The sequence below is a fragment of the Bos indicus genome, chromosome 4 (assembly GCF_029378745.1).
Source record: "Bos indicus isolate NIAB-ARS_2022 breed Sahiwal x Tharparkar chromosome 4, NIAB-ARS_B.indTharparkar_mat_pri_1.0, whole genome shotgun sequence".
NCBI classification, from domain to species: Eukaryota; Metazoa; Chordata; class Mammalia; order Artiodactyla; family Bovidae; genus Bos; species Bos indicus.
Genome location: NC_091763.1, coordinates 74,755,981 through 74,783,978, shown reverse-complemented (window position 1 = coordinate 74,783,978; position 27,998 = coordinate 74,755,981). Strand labels below are relative to the sequence as shown.

General features: G+C 37.5%; 2 protein-coding genes across 12 annotated transcripts in view; both read right to left on the bottom strand.

The window, feature by feature from the left end:
• CFAP69 (cilia and flagella associated protein 69) overlaps nt 1-15,205 on the bottom strand; it is a 60,249-nt gene extending 45,044 nt beyond the window's left edge. For 2 of the 11 annotated variants that reach the window (XM_070787968.1, XM_070787971.1), the window contains exons 1-4: nt 14,871-15,203; nt 5,721-5,780; nt 4,216-4,281; nt 1,559-1,668 (exon numbers count right to left, since the gene is read on the bottom strand). In XM_070787968.1, coding sequence (XP_070644069.1) covers nt 1,559-1,668; nt 4,216-4,281; nt 5,721-5,780; nt 14,871-14,990 — 356 coding nt within the window. In that variant the 5' untranslated portion in view covers nt 14,991-15,203. Of the gene's footprint in view, nt 1-1,558; nt 4,282-5,663; nt 5,783-13,697; nt 14,763-14,870 lie in introns of those variants that run through there. The other 9 variants (XM_070787969.1, XM_070787970.1, XM_070787974.1 and 6 more) reach the window with 9 other exon arrangements.
• Nucleotides 15,206-21,512: 6,307 nt separating this feature from the next.
• The window catches only part of STEAP2 (STEAP2 metalloreductase), a 31,374-nt gene continuing 24,888 nt past the window's right edge, over nt 21,513-27,998 (bottom strand). Inside the window, exon 5 of the mRNA XM_019958891.2 lies at nt 21,513-27,870. Coding sequence (XP_019814450.1) covers nt 27,583-27,870 — 288 coding nt within the window. The 3' untranslated portion in view covers nt 21,513-27,582. The remainder of the gene's footprint in view (nt 27,871-27,998) is intronic.

Genomic DNA, 27,998 nt, shown 5'->3' with positions numbered 1-27,998 from the left:
TTTATAAATGTCATCAAGTTTCATTTCTAGTATTTTTAGGTGTCATTTCTAGAATTTTTCATTTCAAGCAATTTACTACTTGACACCCAGCTCATTGTTGAATCTCTAAAGTGAAAAACTCTAAAATGAATTCTTCTTGTCATATTTTTTTCCTTTTATTACCAAAGAAAACAACTAAAGGATAAAGCATCAGAAAAGTTTCCCACCAAAAAGGTTATGAAAAAAGTAAGCATTATGCTTCTGATGCACTGAGAAAAATGAATTACTTAGAGGCCAAAACAGAAGGGCTTGATTTTACTTTTTAAATTTTCAATGTTTTTATATCCCCAAAATGACCTGAAAAGGGAATCAAGTGAGGGTATGGTATGGAAAAGTGCATGATAAAAGGAGAAATTAGGAAATTTTTAAAAAAGAATGTGGACAATTATGAACTATGAAGGTAAGTGAAGAGTGCATCTCTAAAGATTTCTCATATTATGCAATGAAACATTCAGTTACAGCTTTCCTAAAGAACCAATTCTTGGTGGAGTGCTCAAGTAACACTGATACGGAAAGTAATGCTTGTGAACAAGATTGCATGGCCTCAAAATCTGAAACTATTTTACATAATATTATCTCACATCAATATAAAAATAATTTCCAATTAGTGTATTACAGTTCCTTGACAGCATCAGAGCAATAATTTATTTCTTTATTTTCCATGGTCTCTATTAAAAAGGCATGGTAAGGACTTTCAATAAAGTATTTTCAATCATTTGTTCAGATATCAAAAAACTTAAATGAACTTAGTAGGAAAATTGGAAATATTATTGCTACTAAAAGTGAGAGATATACTTACTATGTATAAATACTATTATTTATAATTAAAAGAAACTCACTTTTTAAAGTTAAATTGGTAGAAAGGTTTAGAAGGTTCAATTGTCAAAAAGTTTATCTCTTTTTAAAGAAATTTCCTCTACTGTATTATATTGAAAACTGGGAATATGTATTTTAATATACATCTTGATTAGCAACTATATGGCTGTTCCCCCAAATGGTTGCTGAAACAATAGTACAGAGGATGGAATATATAAATTTTATAATTCTGATCTCTAATCTACATTTTGAAAAATAATCCCCCAAATAATTTGGTGATAAATCCTTCTTTATTCAAATTTGGAAGATCAAATAAAACATATTGACTCTCATATCTTTGAGAGTCAAATATTTTAAAGAGATAGAAAAAACTAGACAGAAATTAGTATTATCCATAAATTTTCTCAAGGATTCTCTAAAAATACTATAACCTCTCATTTACATCTCACATTTCTCATTCACTTGAGGTAACTTATTATGAGAAAACACTTTAATATACTTGCAGTTTAAGTTCTTGTGGCCAGCAATCTCAGACTACAGTAAAATGGACTACCTTTGAGATATCAGCTGCTGGAATCAAGTGATCAAGTGAAGCTTCCTGAGTTCTATATTGCTTTGCTACACCATAAAGCATAATGTCTTTGTAAGATAAAACATAAAATACTGCATGCGTGCTAATATAAAATAAAGTTTAAAAACTTACCCACATAATTTTATGATATTATATGCAGGTTCTATAAAATGGGGCTGTGTTTTAATTTTTTCTGCACACAAATTCAGAATTTTAAATATCTGTGCTAAATCCCTTAAGGGCTTTAATATTGTTAGTTAAGAAATAAAATTAAGATTTTTATTAACATATTCTGTACAGTATTTCTATCAAGAAAGTCTACAGAACTCCATCTATTTCTTTAAACATGGTTGACCCTACTTTAATTACACTAATTTTGAAGTGTAAAGAGAAAAACAGAACCAGTTTTTTAAAGGAATATTATTTAACTGTCTCAGTAACCTCTTATTCAAAATATTTTTTCTCTTCTCACCACATCTTTAGAATCTGATTACCAACTACCACATCACATACTCAGTTGAGCAATAACTTATTATTGGCAATGAGTAATAACACTTTGAAAAAAAATAACTTAATGGCTCAATTATATCCTTCATCTCCACTCAAATATAAAACATACATTGCTCAGGAATAACCAAACCAAACCTACCTTACTTTCCTGCATTATTTTATTAACATTATTCAGTTGCCTTTTCTTGTTTTTAAGGTTTATATTGGTTGAAATTTTATTTAAGACTAGTTTATGAAAGCAAAATGTACCCTTCTAGACCTTCAGGTAAAAGCAACTTTTATTTTATCTGTTTAAAAAACCCAATTGATACATAAACAAATTTCACTTTTTTAATAGTTAAGGGGACGTGGTAACTGTGACTTGTATTTCTTGACTGAATCTGATCACTTCTAGTCTCTTTCTAGGAGCTTCTCTGAAAAAGACAGGAGAACTGGATGTATTAGAAATACAAACTTCCATTAACTTCCTAGGGAAATGACTAAGCTACCTCTCTAACCTATCCTTGCTTTATGTTTTATAAAGTCTAAAGTCAGATTACTAAAGACATTCAGAAACAGAGCCATTTGCCACCAGCTCTCTGGCCTGAAGAAGAAAAAACAATGGAGGTGTTGAGTTACCAGGTTAAGATAGGAAAAGAAATCACGTGCTAGTACACTTTCTCGGCTACCAGTAAACAATGCTTGATAGCCACAAGCCCTCAGTAGCTGACTGACCAAACAAATCCATATAAAACAAGGCTAAAATAAGGTGAGAAAAGAGTTAGAGAAAATTATAAGGCACATTTCTCTAAATGGGAGGCTTATGATGTTTTGAAATATTAAGCTAAATTAGAGACTGGTATTTCCTTTAAACCTGGTTGGACAACTATTAAAGTTTATTTAGATCAATACTACTGTAATTGTGGTTGTGGACCATGCCAGTTCTGGAACTGTATGTTACCAGTCTATGGAAAAATAACTATAGAAAGTGAGTTTCCTGTGACAATTCTATTGTATTTTACAATAGCATGTATATGCAAAGATTAAAAAAGAAAACAACCCCCCGGCAGCAAACTGGTTCTGAATCACACATAGTTTTGAAACACACTAGTCTCTATATATTCATGGGGGTATATTCATTGGGAATAACACATTTATAGAATGTTTTGAAGATTATCAAGCAATGCTGGTGTGTTATCTAGTCTTCCTTGTGACCTCATGAGGAGCTATTATCCCTGTTTCATAAGGGTGAAAAAATTAAAAAGTTTATCAACAGTGCAAATACTCAAGTAAATTGGTAGAAACAGGACTTTGACTTGTCCCTCCTAACTACATCTACTGTCTCTCTGAGTCTATAGAAACTGACACTACACAGTTAATGTTGCATTATACTGTTTCTTCCACTTTATATTATCTGGTAAAAATATAATTTTTTAAAAGACATAAAATGTTAGATATTTTCTGTGGTAAACAGAATAATGGCCTGTTCAATGATATCTCGGAGAAGGCAATGGCACCCCACTCCAGTATTCTTGCCTGGAAAATCCCATGGATGGAGGAGCCTGGTGTGCTGCAGTCCATGGGGTCGCTAAGAGTCAGACATGACTGACCGTCTTCACTTTCACCTTTCACTTTCATGCATTGGAGAAGGAAATGGCAACCCACTCCAGTGTTCTTGCCTGGAGAATCCCAGGGACGGGAGAGCCTGGTGGGCTGCCATCTATGGGGTCGTACAGAGTCGGACATGACTGAAGCGACTTAGCAACAGCAGCAGCAGCAGCAGCAACAATGTTATCTACATCCTAACCCCTAGAACCTGTGAATGTTACCTTTCTTACTATATGGCAAAGGGAATTTTCTGATCTGATTAAAAGCCTTGAGATGGGAAAGTTTTCCACGATTATCCAGGTAGGCCAAATACAATCACAGGGTCCTTATAAGGAAAGGAGAGGCAGGAGAGGGTCAGAGAAGTGATGACAAAAGTAGAGGTGAGAGGGGTGGTCCTTTGCTACCTCTTGGGAAGGGCCCAGGAAGCCAAGGAATGCTGGCTGCTAATAGAAGCTGACAAAGGCAAGGAATGGCGTCTCCCCTTGAGCCTTCAGAAGGAGCCAGCCCTGCCAACACCTCTCCTTGAGCCCAGTGAGACTTCCAGACTATAAAACAAAAAATGTATGTGGTTTTAAGGCACTGAGTCTGTGGTAATTTGTTACAGCAGCAATGGGAAACTAACATGTTTCCTAATAAAAATTCTCCCATTTTAGGATAAAGGAAACAAACATACACATATAAGTAAAGGATACAAATCCATTTTGATAACACTGCACCAATTTCTTGACAGATTTAAGTTGTCTTTGTTCCAAATCATCCTGAAACAAATTATCTATTTTAGTTGTTTTGTGTTATTCTGTTGAGATTTTTAAAATTTTCCCTTAATGTAAGAAGAAAGTAGACACATTATCAGGTAATTCTTAAATTACTTTATTATAATGTAAGCATTATAAAATGCTCCCTAAAATAGTGAAGGTAAAAATAAACTATATATTCAAATAGGAAATTGCAAATCAAAACTAGATTAATATAAAAGCAGTAACTGTTTCCAGAAATATTAATAATACTTGAAGTATGCTGAGCATTTTTCTATGCCAAATACCATTTAGGCAATATATATAGATATCATTTCATTAATCTTCAAAATAACCTTATTAGGAGGGTATTTTTATTACCCTTCTTTTTTGGAACAGGAAACTCAGCTGAAACACTAATTATTCCAAATCATACAGCTAATAACCGGTGATGTATGAAGTCAGTTTTGACCATCTGACTCCAGAAGTTGTATTTTTAACCTAAAATACACCGAATATAATGGCTCAAACTAAACATCTTCAGTCAATTTAAACAAAACATACACACACACACACACATTTTGGCTACCCTTAATTAACAAGCTATTAAGAGCTCTATGTAGTTGGGTTTCCTTTTTTAAAAACTGTAGATATATTCACAATTAAAAATAACTTTCACAACAATCAGAGCCAACAAAAGAAATTCTTCTTATAAAAGGCATTATTTTTATTGTGTTTTTTCTTTCTATGTAAAAGTATAGAAACTAAAAAATGTTACGACAATGACTAAATTTTTGCACTTGTTAATCACAGGACATTGTTTTGATACGATGGTCAGCCTACTTCCCACATACTGAAAGCATGCAATCTTCATCCTGTAATAATTTTCTGTGTATACTGTGTATACTGTGTGTATACTGACTTTTTAGGCATTCAGTCAATTCTTGAGTAACATCAGCAGAGTGTCCTATAAACATGTATGCACATGCATTTATTATCCTTTCTGCCAAAGCCTAAACTCTCAGTTTTGAGTCTTGTATCTTTATTTCCATTACATTCTGTATGAGAGTGCTCTCAAAATAAATTACTTATGACTGTGTATGAGTATCTATATATCCTAATTTCATATCAGAAAATTTTTAAGTACTATATCATGATACATGTTTCCTACCCTTGCGCCCACATCCTACTTGGTAATAAGCATGAACAAAGGCTAGATGAGTCAAATATACTCTTATGATTTCTGTTTATATTCACCCGTATAACATATGTATATATTATATTCATATATATGTACCTACCAGGTTAAATATATTCATACTAAATTTAAACAGAAGACATATACTGTTTGAAATGTTGTCAATGAAAGGAGAAATGGGACTTATATTTAGGGGAGTACATATTACCTTTCAGGGTAATCACAGTTTCTAAGTGAAATGGAGAAATTTTCTCCCAAAGCTTACTTTACCAGTCTCTTCGAAGAGTTTGATGACACGATTTAGGTCCATAGACTTGAAGGCACCCTAAAAACACAATTCACAGTATTCTGTATCATGAGAATCAAGAAATCACATCAAACACATTATTTTTATATGGTATTATCTCTTAGCAACTTAAAAATACCTTATGACAAAAAGAGAGTGAGGGGAGACTGAAAAGCAGCTGAGACTTATAGGAGTAAATAAATTTTGGAGTTAAAAAAAAAAAATACCCTCTGAATTTTGGTATTATTTTAGAGTCTCAATGTCTTTAAATTTCAATAGTTCCAAAAGGCCCAAGAGAGCATCTGGAATAACAGCACTTCCATGCCTTGAGAAATAAAGTGATTTCATACATATTACACATTTCATGGATACACATCGTATACACTGAGTTTGCCTATGCAGATATACCTAAGACTAGCTTCTAAACTACAGGTAGGAGACCACCTTCCTGAACTAGGTATCCCTTCTCCCAGCAGTCTTACATCACCCATATTAGAAAACAGGAACTGCCAAGTTCTACAGATTTTACATCTTAAAGATTTATTGAGCCCACTCCATCATTTAAAAAATTTTTTTTATTGGAATAGAGATGCTTTTACAATGATGGCATTGTTTTGTTCATATTATGGCTGAGTGATATTCCACTGTATATATGTACCACATTTTCTTTATCCATTCATCTGTCAATGGACATTCAGGTTGCTTCCGTGTCCTGGCTGTTGTAAAGAGTGCTGCCATAAACATCAGGATGCTGTATCCTTTCAAATTATGGGTTTCTCGGGATATATGCCTAGGAGTAGGATTTCTGGCTCATATGGTAGCTCTATTTTTAGTTTTTTAGGAAACCTCCATACTGTTCTCCATAGTGGCTGTACCAATTGACACTCCCACCAACAGTGTAACAGGGTTTCTCTTTTCTCCAGCATTTATTATCAATTTTTTGATGACGGCCATTCTGACTGGTGTGCGATGATATCTCCTTGTAGTTTTTGATTTGCATTTCTCTAATAATTACTGATGTTGAGCATCTTTGCATGTGTTTTTTTTGGCCATCTGTGGGAAATGTCTATTTAGATCTTCCACCCATGTTTTGATTGGGTTGTTTTTTGATATTGAGCTGCATGAGCTGTTTGTATATTTTGGAGATTAGTTCCTTGTCAGTTGCTTTGTTTGCAAATATTTTCTCCCATTCTAAGGGTTGTCTTTTTGTTTTGTTTATGGCTTCTTTTCCTGTGCAAAAGCTTTTAAGTTTAATTAGGTCCCATTTGTTTATTTTTATTTTCATTACTTTAGGTGGTGGATCGAAAAAGATCTTGTTGTGATGTATGTCAAAGAGTGTTCTGCCTATGTTTTCCTCTAAGAGTTTTATGGTAGTTGGCCCACTCCAGCTTAATGATTTATTCAGTTCTTATTTCTCACTCAGTTGTGAAGCTTTCCTGCTATTTGTTCTCCCTACCTCTAGTCTTGCACCCTTCAACACTGTCCTCTACCCTTCTGGTCAGAACAATAAAACTCAAATCTGAACACAACGCATCTAAATCATTCAGTGACTCCACTAATGCCCTTCCCCCTCGTCTGTTTTCATTGTTGTTACGATCCTATCTGTCTCCTTGGTTAACCCTCACAGGTCCTTTGAGACACAGTTCATGTGTCGCCTCCATTCTTATCATCAAAATACATCTTATTATTTTTATATACTATTTTCTGTTTTATATATTTACTTATATTTTATTTTGTTTTTGCTTCCACATATAAAAACATAATTTCATTTACTGCTAACACTATTTTATATTCTGATTTTTAAGTCTATAATACATACATTTCCATATTTCTACATAGTCATTATTTCATTGCCTCCTAGGTCTAGAATTTCCTTTCCTTTCACAATTACAAACTAATATGTTCTGATCTTAAGAAATGTCAAATACAATTTTCAGTTAAGTGTTCTAACTTTGTCTGCAGAATAAGTCCCTGAGTTTACTTAATATGATTTTCATTTTAAAAATTATCAAAAAAGGTGTACTATATACTTATTTATCCTAGGTATTATGATTATCATTAACAGTGTTACATCTTACTATTAAATTGCTTAAATTATTAAATTTACTGTTAAAAATTTTTTGATAAATAGAATTTTGCCTTTTAAGATTTGGAGTTTTAACAGTGCCATCTGCCGCCACCTCAGTTGTCCTTTTTTCTCCCTGTGTTCTCAGAGAAATAAAAATGTACAGTGAATTTTTATTTTCTGATTTTCTGCAATATTGGTTTTGTGGGTTGGAAAAGATATTGAAATGAAATGTCAGTGCAGAATTTTATTTTTAAAATCTGTATTATTATCAGAATTTTTCCCCCTAAATGACCAGGTAGGTAAAGATTAAGGCATAGATTTAACTTATATTATCTTAAATTTATTTTATATTATCACTTCGTGTTACTCAGAGTTTTATTTGCATGACAAATGTTATATTTTTAAGATTTCTCCCTCCTTCCCTTAGCCTTTTCTTCCATTTATAAATATTTATAAGTAGCTTCTACATTTCAGAAATGGTAGGTGTGGGGAACACATTTGTCCTGACTTCAAGCATCTATCAAATCTGGCATGAGATATAGGTAATATAGGTAACATGCTACAAAATGGTTCATGAATGTTGAGAGGTGTGTTCCAGAACTATACAGAGAGGGACAGAATGGCATGGGGAGGAGGGATGGGAATCTGGGACAGCTTCTGAAAGAAGCAATCTGCAGGCAGAGTGAGATTGAACAGGATTTGTGAGATAAACTGAAGGTTTGAGAGATGGAGCAAAGGGAGTAGCATGTGTTAAGGCCTGGAGACAAGAAAAACATGGCATTTAGAGGATTGGTGAGTCAAAAGGTAGGAGAGGATAGTGCAAGGGATAGAAGCTACAGATGCTGCTGATAAGGTAAGCAGAGGTCAAATCATGAATACTAATCTTAGTGATAATAACAATGATGGTACAGTTGTAAGCTCTTTAAATATTTACTAACTGAATTCTGTGAGGTAGATACTATTAACACCATTTTACAGGTGGCCTTGTATATACTATGATAAGGCTCATCAGAAGATATTGAATGGTTTGAGAGACTGGATATTAAAATAGGCAATGGCCAGATTTTACTTGGTAACAGAACTCTGTCCTCCAACCTCTGCAGCAAGCAACCTAGGGAGTCAAACCACAACCTCTGCAGCTGTTGGCTCAGAAAAGTCAGTATTTGGTCAGTGATCATCACATTCCCTATTTTTTGACCACATCTGCGACTCAGGGCCAACCAGAAAAAGCCAAGTATGCTCCCCAAATCAATCATTCAGTCAACAACAAGAGCAAAGCAGAAGCCTCCCTTTTATTCACAGTGAAGCTTCCCTTGGAGTCTCTGCCAAATATAAGTAATGCTGGCTGACTCTTTCTACACCAAGCTCTGCATAAACAGTCGGTGTTCATTCTCATTAGGGTGATCTTTGTTGATTTCCACAGGTTTTAACCAGAGGAATGTAACAATAAAGATAATTCTGTCTGCTGAGTACAGATTGATCTGGAAAGATCTAGACTGGAGGTGGGAGACTAGTCTGTGACTTCAGGCATTGACTAAAGCAGTGGCCACCAGGATACACAACAATAAGTGGAATGAAAAGCATCAAGGAGGCAGAATCAGCAGGTTCTAATAAGTGATTTGATTTGGCAGGAAAGAGAAGGAAAAGGTAAGGATGACTGACTGGCTTGAGGAATGACATAAGCAGTAGCACTGTTTGTTGAAACAGGGACGCTGGAGGAAGAGGCCTGTGTTGAGGCTGGAGATGAGTTAAATTTGGGGCAGAGATTTCTAAATCACAGGCTTAAAGTAATAATGGGGAGAGATTAGGTAAACAAGATCACACAAGCAGAATGCAGCAGCAAGAGAGAATTTACAAATGTAAATATAAAAATAACTGTGATTATCATCACAAGATTTTATGGAAGATTATAAAAACATTTAACGAAATCTTTTAAGATCAAAAGCTCATTTAATTAACTGCTTTGAAGAAAATTACACCTCCAGTTCAAGTCATAGGATGCACTTATTTTCCCACTTTACCAATGAACATTTCAAAGGGGAAAAATTCCTGCTCATTTGATACCTGGTTACAGGGAAAGAACTAACATTTATTATGGTCCATTTATGTCTCTGGTACTTTATATGTTAATTAACATATCTCACATCTACAATATGAAAGTAGAATCATTATCGCTGTTGTTGAAACTGAGATCTAACGTATTAAGGTCACACAGTGACTGTATGGGCTAGCAGGGCTGTTTGATGCAGAAACACTGGTTCTTTGCACCTTAGTTCTCTGCCTGACACCTCAGTTGACCCAGAGATTACTTCTAGCAATTACTCCACAACAGGGATAGGCCACTTTAAGGACACAGTACATGGCAGAATTATAGATAGTGCCAGGATATGACATCAACCAACAAATTGTGTAAGTTCTCAGAGGCTCTCAGAAGGAAAACAAATTTGGGCAAGGAAGCTCAGCCATGACACCCATTCAAGTCAACTGTTTACAATAATGTATTTAACCTACAAATATTATTGTATGCCTCTGCTGTGAAGATATTAAGAAGAGGTGGTAAGAATACACAGAACTGTACAAAAAAGAGCTTCACAACCCAGATAATCATGATGGTGTGGTCACTCACCTAGAGCCAGACATCCTGGAATATGAAGTCAAGTGGGTCTTAGAAAGCATCACTACAAACAAAGTGATGCTTGGTCATCAAATCCTGAAAGATGATGCTGTCAAACTGCTGCAGTCAATATGCCAGCAAATTTGGAAAACTCAGCAGTGACCACAGGACTGGAAAAAGTCAGTTTTCATTCCAATCCCAAAGAAAGGCAATGCCAAAGAATGCTCAAACTACCGCACAATTGCACTCATCTAACACGCTAGTAAAGTAATGCTCAAAATTCTCCAAGCCAGGCTTCAGCAATACGTGAACTGTGAAATTCCAGATGTTCAAGCTGGTTTTAGAAAAGGCAGAGGAACCAGAGATCAAATTGCCAACATTCGCTGGATCATCGAAAAAGCAAGAGAGTTCCAAAAAACCATCTATTTCTGCTTTATTGACTATGCCAAAGCCTTTGACTGTGTGGATCACAAGAAACTGTGGAAAATTCTGAAAGAGATGGGAATACCAGACCACCTGATCTGCCTCTTGAGAAATTTGTATGCAGGTCAGGAAGCAACAGTTAGAACTGGACATGGAACAACAGACTGGTTCCAAATAGGAAAAGGAGTACGTCAAGGCTGTATACTGTCACCCTGCTTATTTAACTTATATGCAGAATACATCATGAGAAACGCTGGGCTGGAAGAAGCACAAGGTAGAATCAAGATTTCCAGGAGAAATATCAATAACCTCAGATATGCAGATGACACCACCCTTATGGCAGAAAGTGAAGAGGAACTAAAAAGCTTCTTGATGAAAGTGAAAGAGGAGAGTAAAGAAATTGGCTTAAAGATCAACATTCAGAAAACAAAGATCATGGCATCTGGTCCCATCACTTCATGGCAGATAGATGGGGAAACAGTAGAAACAGTGTCAGACTTTATTTTTTTGGGCTCCAAAATCACTGCAGATGGTGACTGCAGCCATGAAATTAAAAGACGCTTACTCCTTGGAAGGAAAGTTATGACCAACCTAGATAGCATATTGAAAAGCAGAGATATTACTTTGCCAACAAAGGTCCATCTAGTCAAGGCTATGGTTTTTCCAGTGGTCATGTATGGATGTGAGAGTTGGACTGTGAAGAAGGCTGAGTGCCGAAGAATTGATGCTTTTGAACTGTGGTGTTGGAGAAGACTCTTGAGAGTCCCTTGGACTGCAAGGAGATCCAACCAGTCCATCCTAAAGGAGATCAGTCCTGGGTGTTCACTGGAGGGACTGATGCTGAAGCTGAAACTCCAATATTTTGGCCACCTCATGTGAAGAGTTGACTCATTTGAAAAGACCCTGATGCTGGGAAGGATTGGGGGCAGGAGGAGAAGGGGACAACAGAGGATGAGATGGCTGGATGGCATCACTGACTTGATGGACGTGGGTTTGGGTAAACTCCAGGACTTGGTGATGGACAGGGAGGCCTGGTGTGCTGCGATTCATGGGGTTGCAAAGAGTTGGACACGACTGAGCGACTGAATTGAACTGCTGTGTTAGACATTGTTCTAAGTGGTAAAGACATAGTATTGAATAAAACACACAAAATCTCTTTTTCCATAAGGAAGTGATATGGTTTGGGGGAGACAATAAGTTACACAGTGTACTGCAAGGTAATAACGCTCTGGAGAAATGGGAGTAAACAGTGCTAAGATGCTCAAGCAATTGTCGGCAAAAGAGGAGAGTGGGTAACATTTCACTACAGTCATGAAGGAGGTAAGGTAACACACCATGGATATCAAGGGGAAAACTTCCAGGCAGTGGACACAGCAATTGCAAAGACCCTTAGGCAGGGTACACCTGGCATGGTTGAGGAGAAGCCAGGGAGCCAGTGTGGCTGGAACACAGAAGATTTTATAAGCTACTTAAGAAGAATTAAATATATACTGTGAGTTTAGAGTTGAGTCGGGAAGGACATGTAAGTATTAAGATATATGTCCCACAGTTAAGAAGCCCATACGCTAATGCTACTGCTACTAAGTCACTTCAGTCGTGTCCGACTCTGTGCGACCCCATAGATGGCAGCCCACCAGGCTTCTCCATCCCTGGGATTCTCCAGGCAAGAGTACTGAAGTGGGGTGCCATTGCCTTCTCTGGCGCCATACGCTAACGGGAGAGACAAAACAAGACTAATGAAATAGTAACAAATATAAAACAAGAGATCATTAGGTAAGAAACTGTGTGATTCAGGCTGGGGACTATACCCATTTATGAGAAGAAGGTCTGTAAGTGTGAAAATGAATGGGAAGTGCTTCCTATTGGGGATACTTTATGGTGGAAAGGTAGGACCTGAAGGTAGGGTAAGATTTAAATTCCAAAAACAGGGGAGGACATTCAGTCCACACATAGTTAATATCCCCCCTGTGTACCAGGTGTTGTGCTGGTTGCTACTGGGGGATAATAGGGGACACTTTCACACACAGTTAGTATCCCCTCCTGTGTACCAGGTGTTGTGCTGGTTGCTACTGGGGGATAATAGGGGGCACTTCCACACACAGTTAATATCCCCTCCTGTGTACCAGGTGTTGTGCTGGTTGCTACTGGGGGATAATAGGGGACACTTCCACACACAGTTAATATCCCCTCCTGTGTACCAGGTGTTGTGCTGGTTGCTACTGGGGGATAATAGGGGACACTACAGAAAAAACAACAGAGAAGGTTTCTGCCCTCACAGAGGTAGCTCTAAGCAGACTGTGTGGTAGAGATAAAGTACAGGTTACGCATTAGGAAACCCTGCAAACAGGACAGAGAAGTAGACCTGACACACTGAGGATGGCAAAGACCTTACATGCATCTAGTTCAGAGGTTTCGAGGCCAAAAATCATTTGAGGGAGGTTTTTAAGAGTCCCAGGCTCCACACTGGGGATTATGATTGAGAAAATCTACAGTACCCAGCTAAACTGCCTTCTTGAAGCAGTTATTAACAGGGTAGGAACTTTAATCAATACAAACTGATTTCTACCTGGAGAAGAATCCTAGGCTCTATAAGAAGAGATAGTAATGAAAGAAAAGGAAAAAAAGAAAGGGAAAGGGAAGGGAGAAAATATACACATATATACACAGGTATGCTTGTTCTGCATTACTTGATATGTTGTGGACTATATTGGCAACGGTCTGTTAAAAGTATTTCCCCCTTTTTCTCCTTCTTAACCCATGGTTGCCTGCCTCCTATAACTTCGCACCCCACCCCCTTTTGTAATACCAAGTAAAGGAGGAATGAAAGCCATCAGATGCCAAATTCACCTACTTCTCAGTTTTGCCAGGTGCCTGGGAGAACAGTGGTAGCGTTGAGCCCCCTTGCAGCCTTGGGAGTGAAAGGACATCTGTTGCTCCTCAAAATTCTTCTCCCTGCCTGGACTGCACTACTTCCACAAAATCGATTAGGTAAATTCCCTCAACACCTGCTCCTCTTCATGCAAAAGTGTTGCTGCTCCATAAGTTAAATGTCTGTCTATCTTCAGAGGGTGCAACCCTATTCCCACCACAGGAGAGGTCCCCAGTCAACCAACCGCTCCTAAGGAACTCTCCAAGGCTCCAGGATGTGGGCACAGGAGACAGGGTTCCTGACGCAGCCTGAGCATTGTGAGGCCTCAACAGGAATTCCCAGAGTGGCCCCACACCATCAGTGTGAGGAGGTAGTGCAGGATTCCTCTGTAGAATTCACATTAATATTAGGCTTGATCATGGCTCTCTGGGGAGGAGCAATGGAACCCTAGTATGAAACAAACAACTTGGAGTTTCTAAAGACCCCTGCTACAGATCCACAGGGTTCTGAAGTGAAATTTCTCAACAGAAATTAGAATTAGTTTTGTATGACAAAAAGTAAAAACCAAAATATACGAGCACAATAAAATCAATTCTATTCAATTCCAATTCTCTCCAACGCCCTCCCAAACTAGATTCCAATTTCATATAAAAATGTTGTTTAATTTCTAATTTTAATAGTATTTTCCTCCCCTCCAGATGCAGGTTTTGGTAGCAGCAAATTCAAACACATGAGGATTTACCCCTGTATAAAGAACAGCACACGACAACAGGGTTCTACGTATAAAAGCCTAATGCAAATCAAATTTTCGCTAAGAATGTTTCCCTCCCTCTCAGGCCTTTCGTCGCCTCACACTTTTCGAAGCCAAGTCTCCAAACCTCGGCTACTCAATTTACTGGGACGCTCTGGGAGGACTCAGGAGGACCTCGAGACACAAGTCCCCAGACAGGTTGATTGACGACAACCAACTCCCCTCGCAGGCAGCGCAGTTCGAAGGATCAGCTTTGCGCTTGGAACCTCCGTCCCGTGGGCTGCCCTGGTTTCCACTCGGGCCCCCACTTCCGCTCTCGCTGCCTCCAGGCATCGTTCCCGCCCCCAGATTTCAAACCCCGCCCAGTCCTTGACACCCTCCAAAGCACAGACACCTGGCCATACCTGCACTTCCTCATCCTCCGTCACCACTCCGACTATCGGGATTTGGCGAGGGCTGCTGAACTTGATCCTGCTGCTGGGCTCCGGGGCCTCGGCCGGCTCCGCAGCCTCCGCTCTGGACATGGCTGTGGCTGTGGAGCGAGGGATGGGTGCGTCTCCTTCCTTCCTACACTGTGCCCGCAGCCGCGAGACAGAAAAAGGATCCGCGACCGAAAAGTGAAAGCCGCCCAAGAGCGGCTAGAGTCGCGAAAGGTCCCGGGGGTCCGCCCGTGGCCTCTGCTGCCGCGACGCCACTCGCATCCCGCCCCTGCCGCCCACCCGCACACCTTGCCGCTTTCAGGCTTGCAAGTTGCTAACAAGCTAAAGCGTTGCTAGGGGAGGAGCCAGAAGCTGCAAAAAGGGCTCCTACGGAAGCCGGAGGATCCAAATTACCCCAAACCCTTATCTACATCCTAAATTCTGGAGGGGCTAGGTTTGCATGCGTTCCAGAGGGAAGAGGGGCGAAGACCTCAGTAGGTAACGGTGGAGTGTTACCTTGGCTTGTGTGTCTCAATCTTTGTAGTTTGCGCTGGGCCTTCTTAAAACAAGAATGGGCCGGTGGTGGATGTGGGATGCAGGAATGATGAAAGATAGAATGCTAATACTGGAAGCTGAGCAGTTTATCTCATCCCTAAGAAGAGACCAGTGTTACCTACATTCCCTAGCCTTTTACCTCTTCTGTACTTTAGTGAGCACCAAAGCATTGTACACAATGCTGGAAGGCCTTCGAGTAAAATCGTTGAATTTAGAGCAAGTTAACCCCTGGAAACTCCACTTTTCTCATAACTTTTTCACTTTTCTCATCAATAGGATTGCTGTGAGAGGACTGAATAAGATGATGGTTTTGTAAAGTGGTGCTTGGCACATAATAAGCAAGATGATCTATATGACATTTCTGGCTCTACAAATAGAAATGGAGAACCTAGATTGGGCTTGGCAGCACTTGATGTGAGTCACAGCCAAAGAAACCAAGTTTCTTTGAAAGAGTACTGCACACTTCCAGTCCCTGTTTCCTCAATTCTGTTTAACCCCAGTCCTTGGAAACTGCCCTTACTGAGGTTACCACCACTTGTGGTCAAAGACTGTGTACATTTTCATGTCCTCATCTTGGTGTCGGAGAAGGCAATGGCACCCCACTCCAGTACTCTTGCCTGGAAAATCCCATGGACGGAGGAGCCTGGTGGGCTGCAGTCCATGGGGTCACTAAGAGTCAGACACGACTGAGCGACTTCATTTTCACTTTTCACTTTCATGCATCGGAGAAGGAAATGGCAACCCACTCCAGTGTTCTAGCCTGGAGAATCCCAGGGACAGGGGAGCCTGGTGGGCTGCCATCTATAGGGTCGCACAGAGTCAGACACGACTGAATCGATGCAGCAGCAGCAGTAGCAGCAGCATCTTGGTGTATATTTGTCTATAGTATTTTACACTGTTGACCACTCACCCTTTCTTGAAACTCCCTAGCTTCATTTTCAGCATTCTTTTTTTTTTTTTTTTAATCTTTACAGCTACTCATTGGTGCTTTTAGAGCTCCTCTCAGGCCTCACACCCAGAGGTGGTTCAGTAGGTCTAAGGTTGCTATTAACCTGAGAAAGTGCAAAGGGTGTGTGAACTGTATTGTTAACGTAACCTTAATTACTGTGTAAGTATACTACATCAAGAGGAGACTGAAACCACTTAGATAAACAGACTGGAATCCTGTGAGAATGGCACCAAAGCCTAAAATGGTGCTTGGAAAGCTGATAATCCAATGACTTGCAATCCTCTCTGTGCTCATTCTGGCATCTCAAGATGAGGAAGGATGAAGAAAAGGGATCGCCAAGGAAAATTTTCCACTTAAAGTGAGCTTACCTAGGAGATATCAGCTGACTTTTGTGATTTAGCACAATAGACTGAAGGTGATGAGAGTCCATAAACCTCACTGGCCCTGGGAAACCAAACTCTTCTAACTGGACTTAACTGAAGACGTTTTTCTAACAAATGAACAATAGGATTTTTGTTTTATTTTAACCAGTTGTGTACCAACCTATATATTCATTCTGTCCCATATCCAGAGTACCAGTTTCCCATCCTTAATTAGCACAAATCCCACGAACTCCCCCTTTCCAGCACTTAAAAACTTTTGACTTTTCTCCATCAGTGAGTCCATTACTGGGAAGTTAATAGATCTAACTGCAATTTTTTTTTTTTTTGCTTTAATGATTTTTATCTTTTGACAGGTGAGAAGCAACCAGAATAGAATCCTCAGTCACCCCACGCTCAAGCCATATGGACTGAATTACTTCACTTGTACACAGGTGCCAAACTTCCTCGGGCATTACCTTTGCTTCTTTTGTACTCGTGACTGTCCTCCAATGTCTAACTCCTTATGAAGCTCAGTTCCTGGGACCTTTTCTAGGAAACCTTCTCTATATACTCTGCTACTTTAGGTGCTGCTTTGTCTGTCATTCTGTTTTTGTACTCTCCACACATTTAATGGTATTTACTGGCTCAGCAGACTCCCTGCTAGACTGAGATTTTTTAAAACAAGGAAAGTTACTTACCCAGGTTTTTACACCCCAAGCCTTTGGCATAGTGTTTAGAGAAGTATTTCTCAAAACTTAATGTGCATGAGAATTGTCCAGAGAGCTAATTAAAAGACTTCTGAGCCCCATTTCCAGGGTCTGCTTTAGTAAGTAGGGGTAGGGTTCAAGGGTTTGCATGTACAGTTGATCCTTGAAGAACACAGGTTTGAACTGTGGGTTCCACTCACAAGCAGATTTTTTTCAATAAATACAGACTACGGTCCCACACAAACTGGTGGATTTAATCCATGGATATGGAACCTTGGATACAGAGGGTTAACTGTAATGTTACCCCTGGGTTTTCATCCAAGTCAGGGTCGATGTCCCTAACCCCACACTGTACCCTAACCGCCCCCAGCATCCTTAACCCCTGCACTGGAAGCAGAGTCTTAACCACTGTTCTGCCAGGGAAGGCCCATGGATCCTTCTTTAGTATCGATTTCTAAAAACGGTTAAGAACACAAAAGACATTTTTATGACAGCAGAACCCAGAAGGATGTGGGGTTAAATGGCTAACTACCAAAATGGTAAATTATTTCACAAAAAGATAAATTAATAGTAGAGAAATGTATGATAGATGACATACACAGAGAATAAAAATACTTCACTCTGGTAACAATTCAGCAGAATTTAACATTTCTGTTGAATTACAAATTATAATTTCTTAAAAGCTGCTGTAGACTTAAAGATTAACTCCAAGTTTTAATAATTTTTTGAACTATGCACCATTTTTAAAAGTAACATTGAAAGCTAAATATATTTTTAACTTAAATGTAATATTAGGAAATAAATATTCTTCTTCTGATTTTTTCTTGATAGTTGTTTGCACCCTAATTAACAATATTTAGGAAAATTTTAATTATTCACTAGCATGAATTAAGAATATTTCTAATTAATATTTAGATTATATATGAATCTGGTAGTCAATAACATAGTGCCAAGTGTTCTAAATGTTCACACAAATATTATTTCTTTCTGAGAGTAATTTATTTTAAACAGAAAAATTTTATAGCACATGGGAAGTGTGATTATAGTTCCCTGTAGGGGAATTATGTAACAGAAAAAATACATACAAGCTGAAATTTAATCTATTGTCCTGTTTTCAAAAATCTTTCAAGTTGAGTGTTGTAGAAACAAAGCATAAAAAAGAAACAAAAGTAATTACCTCCTTCTAACAGAATCATTCAATTTGATACTAAGTAATAAGTACATGGAACATAAAAACAAAGTCAACCATTGTTTGGTTGTCAACCATTCTAATGAAGTGTACTAATAATCCAAATTGCAAGTGATTTTTAAATGGGAAGCTGCAAGAGCTATTCATGTTTAGTGGGGCAATGAAATAAATGGTATTAACTTATAAAGAGTGACTTTTATCTGATCAAAGCTTCAGCCCCATGACGTAGTTCCAGTTCATAGTTCCATGAACTGAAAATGTTCTTGAACTTTTAGAACTAAAAGCTATTTATTGTGTTTACATGGTGGGAGGTTATAGTAACCCCAGGAGAGAACTGTCTTTGTTGTGGAGTAGGACTAATCCGACAAGCTTATTCTAGTGACGTTAATTACCCAATTTCTGTAACTAACTTGACTTGTTCTGAATCTATGAACCATGTTTTAGTCTTTGAAGGCTGTGGGAACCAATACAGCAAACTAAGTGGCTTACGCAACAGAAATTTTTTTTCTTCACAGTCTGGAAGCTAGAAGTCCAAGATCAAGGTGTCCAAGATTGGTTTCATTCTGAGGCCTTTCTCCTTGGCTTCTCCCTTTGTCATCACATGGTCTTCCCTCTGTATCTTTATCTACTCTTACTGTTCTTATAATGACGCCAGTCATGTTGGATTAGGGCCCACCACTATGACCTCATTTTACCTTAACTACTTCTTTAAAGACCCTTTCTCCAAATGTAGTTATTCTGAGGTACTAGGGGTTAGGACTTTAATGTGAATTTTAGGGGGACATAATTTAGCCTGTAATTGATCCCGACATCCTTTGGACTATAATTAGAATTCTTGTAAAGAACAGATTGAAGAGTAGAATGTGCTTAGTTGAGGCAATATCAGTTTCTTTGCCTTTAGGACATTGATATTTCTCAATGGCTCCTCTGTCTATGGAGTTCTCCAGACAAGAATACTGCAGTGCGTAGACATTCCCTTCTCCAGGGGATCTTCCCAACCCAGGGATCAAACCCACATCTCTTGCATTGCAGGCAGATTCTTTACCATCTGAGCCACCAGGGAAGTCCAGGTATTTCTCAGATATTTCTGACTTAACAATCTATCACTGTACATTTATCAGTGTGAATCCATCCCTGGGAGATGTATCCACTCAAGGTTCTCAACCAATCTGGATTTTGAGTCTGCAGAGCCCTATGCCTGACTTTGTAAAAATCATCATTTCATATTTTTTTTCCATTTGAAGAATCTACTACCAAAATTAGGGTGCTAGCCTAGGTTCCCTAGTCTTCCACAAACAAACAAGAAACATTCCCCTTCTGCCAGTTGGTTGGGGGCAGGCACTGTCTCTGCTAAGCAGAGGGAGGAAAAGATGGAAGTGAGGCAGGCAGTGGAGGAGGATGTACAAATATAGGTGTTACTGAGGTGCCATAGCTTTGGAACAATGGAGTTATAAGTGCTCGGTCTTTTGGGATATTTTCATGGAGGCCTTGTGAATTATTGAACTTTGGAACAGTCCATCTGGGGAAATGAAGGGAGAACTTACCTACTAGCACCCTCTTATGCTTCAACTCTGATCAAAGTTCACCCTTGAAGTAGGGTTGCCAGATTTAAAGGTGAAAAGCCATGCAGTATTTGTAACAGAATTACACTTATTTGTTGTTTCTCTGCAGTTCAAATTTGATTGAGTGTCCTGTATTTTATCTGAACTCTACTCTCAGGATATTAATACACACACATTTCCAGGCAGCTGCAGGGGGAGCCAGAACCTCCACAGATCCTGTGCACAGGCACGAATATCAGTACGACAGTGTGGTGGGGGTGATGGTGGCACTGACAGCAATAGCAATGACTCCTCTCTGGGCCCATAGGGCAGCTCTAACCACTAGCCAGGAGGCAAAATAGGAAGCTGAGATGGTGATGGGGAGGGTGTGGGCAGGAGGATGCAGGCATGGCTACATAGAAATTGGCTGATAAATAACATAATTTTCTGTAAAAATGAGGCAAGTCATACTATCTCATTGGTTTCTGCAGGACCGTATTTTACTAGACACTAGAAATACAGTTGCCAACAGAGGTCCATATAGTCAAAGCTACGGTTTTTCCAGTAGTCATGTATGGATGTGAGAGTTGGACCATAAAGAAGGCTGAGCGCCAAGAATTGATGCTTTCAAACTGAGAAGACTCTTGAGAGTCACTTGGACTGCAAGGAGATCAAACCAGTCAATCCTAAAGGAAATCAACCCTGAATATTTATTGGAAGGGCTGATGTTGACGCTGAAGCTCCAGTACTTTGGCCATCAGGGTCATTAAAAAAGACCCTGATGCTAGGAAAGACTGAAGGCAGGAGAAGGGGATGACAGAGGATGAGATGGTTGGGTGGCATCACTGATTCAATGGACATGAGTTTGAGCAAACTCCAGGAGATGGTGAAGGACAGGAAGCTTGATGTGCTGCAGTCCATGGGATCACAAAGAGTAGGACACGACTGAGCGACTGAACAACAAAGGAATATAGTAGTAAGACAGAGTTCCTGCTATCAGGATCTATAGACTATAGCTTGAATACTGTGTTCAGTCCTAGTTTAAAGATACTTAATAAATGCTAGTGAAGTGAAATACTTTTAAGAATACCATCTCATTAGATGGATGTTTTTCTACACGTCTGCTTTGATAAAAGCAAACAAAACTCCCCCCAAACACAAAACAATTACATGAATGCTTTCTGGATGCTTCTAAAAAGAAACAGCCAGCAAAGTATAGTATGTATGTATGTATGTAAAGTATGGCTTCCATCAAATACCGGAATGATTATTCAGTAAGAAAGAAAAATCCATTTGTACATAACATTTCAAAAAAGAAATTAAATCACATTAAATAGTACATTTTTATTTAGATGTTTATAAGGCAGATCTATGAGAATGATATAAAAACATGGCATTAATTTGATAATGGTATTTTGGAGATTATGGAGTTTTATCAAATATCTATTACACAGTTATAAAGAAGACAGTATTTTCTAAGCAGATACAAAATACTCAATGAAAGATAAAAGCAGGAAAATGAGTAGAATTAATTAACAATGGAAAATCAATTCTAATGTGAACTGCACACTATCCTTTAAAAACTTTTAAACATAAGAATTATTGCAATCTAGTTTATTCAAACAGTGTTATACGGTATTGTAATAAAGAACTGAAGGCCAGGATGGATTAATTTTGATTTCATATAAAGAAACCCAAATTTACAATGAATTAAATACAGGAAAAGGCAGTAAAAGTAGTGAAGCAGTCAAAACCTTTTTAATTTCTAACATGCCCTCCTTAGGGTTTAGTCTTGGTCTTCTTGGATATTTGCAAGAGTTCCTATTATACGACAGTTTTGGCAGCAAGACAGAAGATTAAGATAAAGGAACACATGCTGCTTTTCTTTGAAGAGACTTCTAAGAATTCACTTATTTGCACCTCTACACTCACTGGTCCACACTCAGTCACAAATGAAGACTTAACTGCGAGGGCTGTTGAATGTGATGGGCAGCAGCTTTTAAAGCAGGGTAACTAGACACAGGGAGACAATTCCAGTCCCCCTTCAGACGCAGTATCTGCAAAACTATGAAAGACCTTTAAAGAAAATAAAAGAATCATCCTTGAAGTTGGCAATTTGGAAATCATTAAAAAAACACCTGCTTTGGTCATTTATATTAGCTCATCTAGCCATTGGGAGAATCCAAATAGTCCGCCCTAATTTTGGATGATTGCATGATGTTAATCCAATGATTTGGGAAGTTAAAAAAAAAAAATCTGTTCAGTAGCCCTCCCCTTATCCACAGGGGATGTTTCAAGACCCCCCAGTGGATGCCTGAAGCCACTAATAGTTCCAAACTCTATATATACTATGTTTCTTCCCCCCATACACACATACCTGTGACAGAGTTTAATTTATAAATTAGGCACAGTAAGATATTACAACAAAATACAAATAATAAAATAGGAAGATTATAACAAAGTACTGTAGCAAAAGTGAATGTAGTCTGTCTCTCTCAAAATCTCTTATTGTATATAATGTCTTTTCCATCTTAACTAAGCACTTGTCACACACTGTATAACTTTCGTAGTATGAAGTGCAATGTAAAACTAGCATGAATTTCTTTTTCCTTCTTCACAATTTCATAGATAGGAGATTCATTCTTACCATATATCCTAGCAACCTCAAGATACAATTTTTTTTCTTTCCTTATTAAGTCAAAAACTTTCACCATTTCACTTAGAGGGGACACTTTACAACTTCCTTTTGACATATCTGAATTCCTAGCATCACTACCCTTGTACTCTGGGGCCATTATTAAGTAAAATAAGAATTACATGCACTACAATACCACAACAGCCAATCTGATAACCAAGACAGCTACCAAGTAACTAAGGGAAGGACATACTGAACAGAGGGCTGATTCACGTCCTAGGCCAGCTGGAGTGGGAACACCCAAGATCTCACCATGCTATTCAGAATGGCACATGATTTAAAAGTTATGAACTGTTTATTTTTAGAATTTTCCATCTAATATTTTCAAATCACAGTTGATTGTGAGTAACTGAAATCACAGAAAATGAAACCATGGTAGGGGAGACTATGGTGTGTACATGTATTCAGCTAAATTAAATGTTTTTTGGTAACATATTGACAGAATCTCTGAATATTAGCACTTTAGAAGTTTGCTTAAAACAAAATTGAAGAAGCTATTTGTTTCTATAAAATTCACTGTTCAAAAGTATGAACAAATTGTTTCCACTTAAATCATTACAGTTTCATTTAGAGCAATTACATATAATGAGTATGTATCAGAATTTGCTTTAGTGGTTTATGAACAACTGAGGGTGGAGCAGCTCATTTTTAGGACAACACATCACAAATATAAATCTTAACACCAGGCTCGGGTTATTATACTACGTGTTACACTACTTTAAGTCATGAACTTATAAAATAATTTCAATGCAACAATTTAGGCTGTTTAAATACTTATTTCAACATAGAGATTTTATAGATTGACACAGGTTCAGTGTTCATAGTATTCCTAAAGAAATATTTATGAATTACACTGATGGCACTTTGTTTAAAATATCACATAAGAAACTTTAAATTTCATAAATAAAAACTTTTTGGCAGGGGGAACCTCTATGTACAGAATTTTTTATGAAATAGTTTAATGGCAATGTACACCCATGGCAGATTCATGTCAATGTATGGCAAAACCAATACAATATTGTAAAGTAATTAGCCTCCAATTAAAATAAATAAATTTATATTTTAAAAAGGCAATTAAAAATAATTAAGATTCTATCACATTACTAAGAGATAAACAATAAAAAATTGGATATGATATATTCTCAAAAGCCCTTTTACACAAATAATTTTCATAATTTCACTGTAAGAATGAATATATGTTAGGCTACTATTAGCAAATTAATTTTGAAAGTAAAATCCCTTAATCAACTCAAAATTATGCTAATTTATAAGAAATTAATCAGGTAGTTTAGCATTGGAGCTCACTAACCAATCCCATATATAGCACAAAATAATTATCTCTGATAAATACCTATAAATATAATTTATTCATACTTTAAAATATTTCAAAATTTAAATAAAAACCTCTACCTGTAGACAATCTAGGCTAATTTCTATATATGCTTTGAAAAATATATGCTAACATGAATATATTCCTATTTAAACATGATTTTAAATATCCTTAATAGAGGAGACATATGAAATCTGTGCATAAAAGCTAGGTAGCATGATTCAGTCCAATAATTAATTCCCTCTTAGGAAAAAAATAAATTATTTTGCATAGGATTAAAACTAGGGCTTCCCATGTGGCTCAGCTGGTAAAGAATACGCCTGTTATGTGGGAGACCTGGGTTCAATACCTGGGTGGAGAAGATCCCCTGGAGAAGGGAAAGCTACCCACTCCTGTGTTCTGGTCTGGAGAAATCCATGGACTCCATAGTCCATGGGGTCGCAAAGAGTCAGAAACAACTGAGCGACTTTCACTTTCAGAACTAGATATATTTTCTACATTCTTATAATTTTCTCAGGGACACTTCTCAAAATATAGTTTAGGAAAACAAGCCTCCTACTTTAAAGTTCCCACTACTTTCTCACATCTAGCAAGAGCAAAATTCAGTCATACGTCTGAGGTCAGAGTAATGATTTCTAAAGAATGATTATGAGAAATGATGATTAAGAAAAGTAATCAGGTAGGAAGTAGTAAAATAAAGCAGTTAAAAGTTATTTAAGTAAAGCAATTAAAAGTCAGTATTTTTCCACTTTTAGAAAAGCTTTTAAACATTTAGAATTATAATGAACATATTACACTTGGGTTTCCCTGGTGGATCAGTGGTAAAGAATCCACCTGCCAATGTTGGATCCATGGGTTGGAAAGATCCCCTGGAGAAGGAAATGGTAACCCACTCCAGTATTTTTGCCTGGGAAATCTCATGAACAGAGGAGCCTGTTAGGCTATAGTCCATGGGGTTGCAAAGAGTTGAACATGGCTTAGTGACTGAGCATGCACATATTATATTCTAAAACTTCAAAATTATGTCAGCTTTGTAGTACGCAAAAGAAGATATTACCATTTCAAACAAATGGTTACATCTTACATACACTTCATAAACTTCGCTTTTTCATATTTTCAAAGGCCCCATTTATCTGTAATAGTGATAATTTTATCTTATTAGCTAATTAATATATACATGCAACAATATAAATATACTTCAATAGTAGTCTAAGTTTTAAAACTATTTCACTGTATTTTCACATTAACTGGTGAAAGCGTGGCTTAAATGGAGTGAAACTGAAGGGACAAGAAATTATTACAAATATGTAGTTAATTTCACAAGTCCACTATGTAGTTTATAGATATTACCTTGAAGTTATCACCCCACTGAATTCCTGCTGAGAACTAACAAGTAAATGATTATCAAGATGGAAAGGCTACAATTAAAATGAAAAGCTCAATTAAAAAGTACAAGTTACTAAAATTCACCAAGGAGAGAATATCAGAGAATCATGAGCAGTTTACCAAACTGACATGATTTGGTGATAGGGAGCGAGCCATTGGTGGGAAAGGTAGCTTCTACTGAATAAAAGTCCTTTTCTTTTTGGCAGCTGGTTTCAGTAGAACCTTACTGGGTAAGTTTTACAATGTTAAAATTTCAGGAAGAGGAATACATATCATTGTATCTTGTTTGCAACTTTCTCTTTTAATAAAGAAAGAGCAAATAGGGGGAAAAATGTAGGACTTTCTAACCAAAGTATGAACAAAATGCAATTTTAATGTGTAATGTCAGTACTGAAAAAATTCATGAATAATTTGTATGATTCTATGTCTCTAGAGTAGATTCATAATTAACCCACTCATCTAAATATCCTTCATAGTTGCAAACTGCTCCCTAATGAATGGCTGAGTATGCAGGAGGATGTCTCAAGAAGAGAGAAAGAGATGACCAAATCTACAGGGACTTTTTAGGACTCTATAGGACCTCCGCTGTTAACTACTACTACAGTCCTATCTCTACTGGAGTCCCTTGGTGCATAAAGAGGTATATGGACTGCCACTGATCTCTAGGGTTCTGTCCCAGGCAAGATTCTTTCCTAGGGTGAGTGTGAATTATATCCCCAAGCAAGGATAAATTTACAATTATATCTTCACATATCTTTTGACACCCATGACACACGATAAAGAATGTCAGTGCCTTTATACTAAAGAGGAAGCATCTAGATTGGAATGCATGGGGATGGGGCAGGGGCCAAACAGCCTAGTGGCTAAAACCATAGCCTCTGAAATATGACTGCCTGGACTTGAATACCAGCTCTGGCATGACCTTGAGCAAATTACTTAACTTTTCTATCCTCCATCCAGTATTCTTATATGTAAAATGAGGATAATCACCTCTGTCAAGGGGCTGTTGTAAGTACTGTATGGGAAATATACGTAAAGTGCTTAGAACAGTGCCTGGCATGTTATAATCCCTTAATGAATGTCAGTAAAATCCTGTATCATTCAGAGTATGACTGGCTAAGGTGCAACAGCAAAACTCAGCGGATAAACAACTATTCGTATGTAAACTTAACGCTTTCCCTCTAACTAGAAATAATTATAAGATTCCCAGGATTTGTATTGTATTAGAAAAATCAGTTTTGGAGGCCATATATTACTGTCTTCTCCCTGGTCAGTATATTAATATGCAAATAAAACTGCTCTGCAACAAGGTAAAGAATAAAACTTTTCATGAGGTACACATTACCAGTATATATCTCATTTCTACAATGCATCTTAAATATAATTTCAAGTTCAAGTTCAGTTTGTCTCTTTGTGTTTGCTCACAAATCACATTGGTTCAAACCCTATCTTATGAAAGAAATATAGGGATGTTAACATATACCCTTACCTAGATGCTAACCTAATGTGTCCTTTCTTAAAAATAATGTATGTTATGCATTTCTATTTCTTAAGCTGAATAATAATTAGAATCTTACTTAAGCTTCAGGAAAAAATATCCATCACATTATATTAAAACTTGAAGTTCTGCTGGTTTGCACAGTTTTTTTTTTTAACATTATGTTGTATCTATACTATTAACTACAAATATTTCTGCCTGATTATGGAATAAAGTTTATTAAAATAACAATAGCATTACAATTGTGCAAAACAAAACATACCTATGTTTCAACGTAAATTGACTACAAACATTTATATTGGCAAAATGTGACATTAGGGAAAACAAATTTGAAGAAAATTCTACCATTAATTCAGTTGAGATCTCATTGAACAGGTTTCAGCCCACAGCAGTTTGACAGAGCACTTGCAAGTGAAGATAAAGGAAGTCATAAAAATAATGGCATGAGGAGAACTTCATATAGCAGCAGGGAGCACCATTTATCATCACATCACTGTAACCCTCTCCGGTGAGAGATGAGGAACTGCTCCTCCAATACCTTCTTCTAGAAATTGGCTCTTTTCCCAGCCCTTTTTAATTCTCTTTAGCTTTTGGCTTATACATGGAAGGAGTAAAACAATCTTGCCCAGAATTACAATTGAGGGCAAAACAAGAGCAAGAACAAAGTTTGGTGGTGTATAAAACCTGTAGTACTCTTCTTCAAAAGCTCGTTTCCATCCATAAATCAAAACGTGGAAAGTACTTATGAGCAGAGCGACATATCCAAGGGTAGACTTGGGACAGGGGAAGAAGAAAGAGAAACAGAATAAGAAGCAAAATTATTCAAACTCATAAATTAATCCATCCAGATATACTATGTTTATATTTTGAAAACACAACTTTATCTTAAATTATTGAGTTA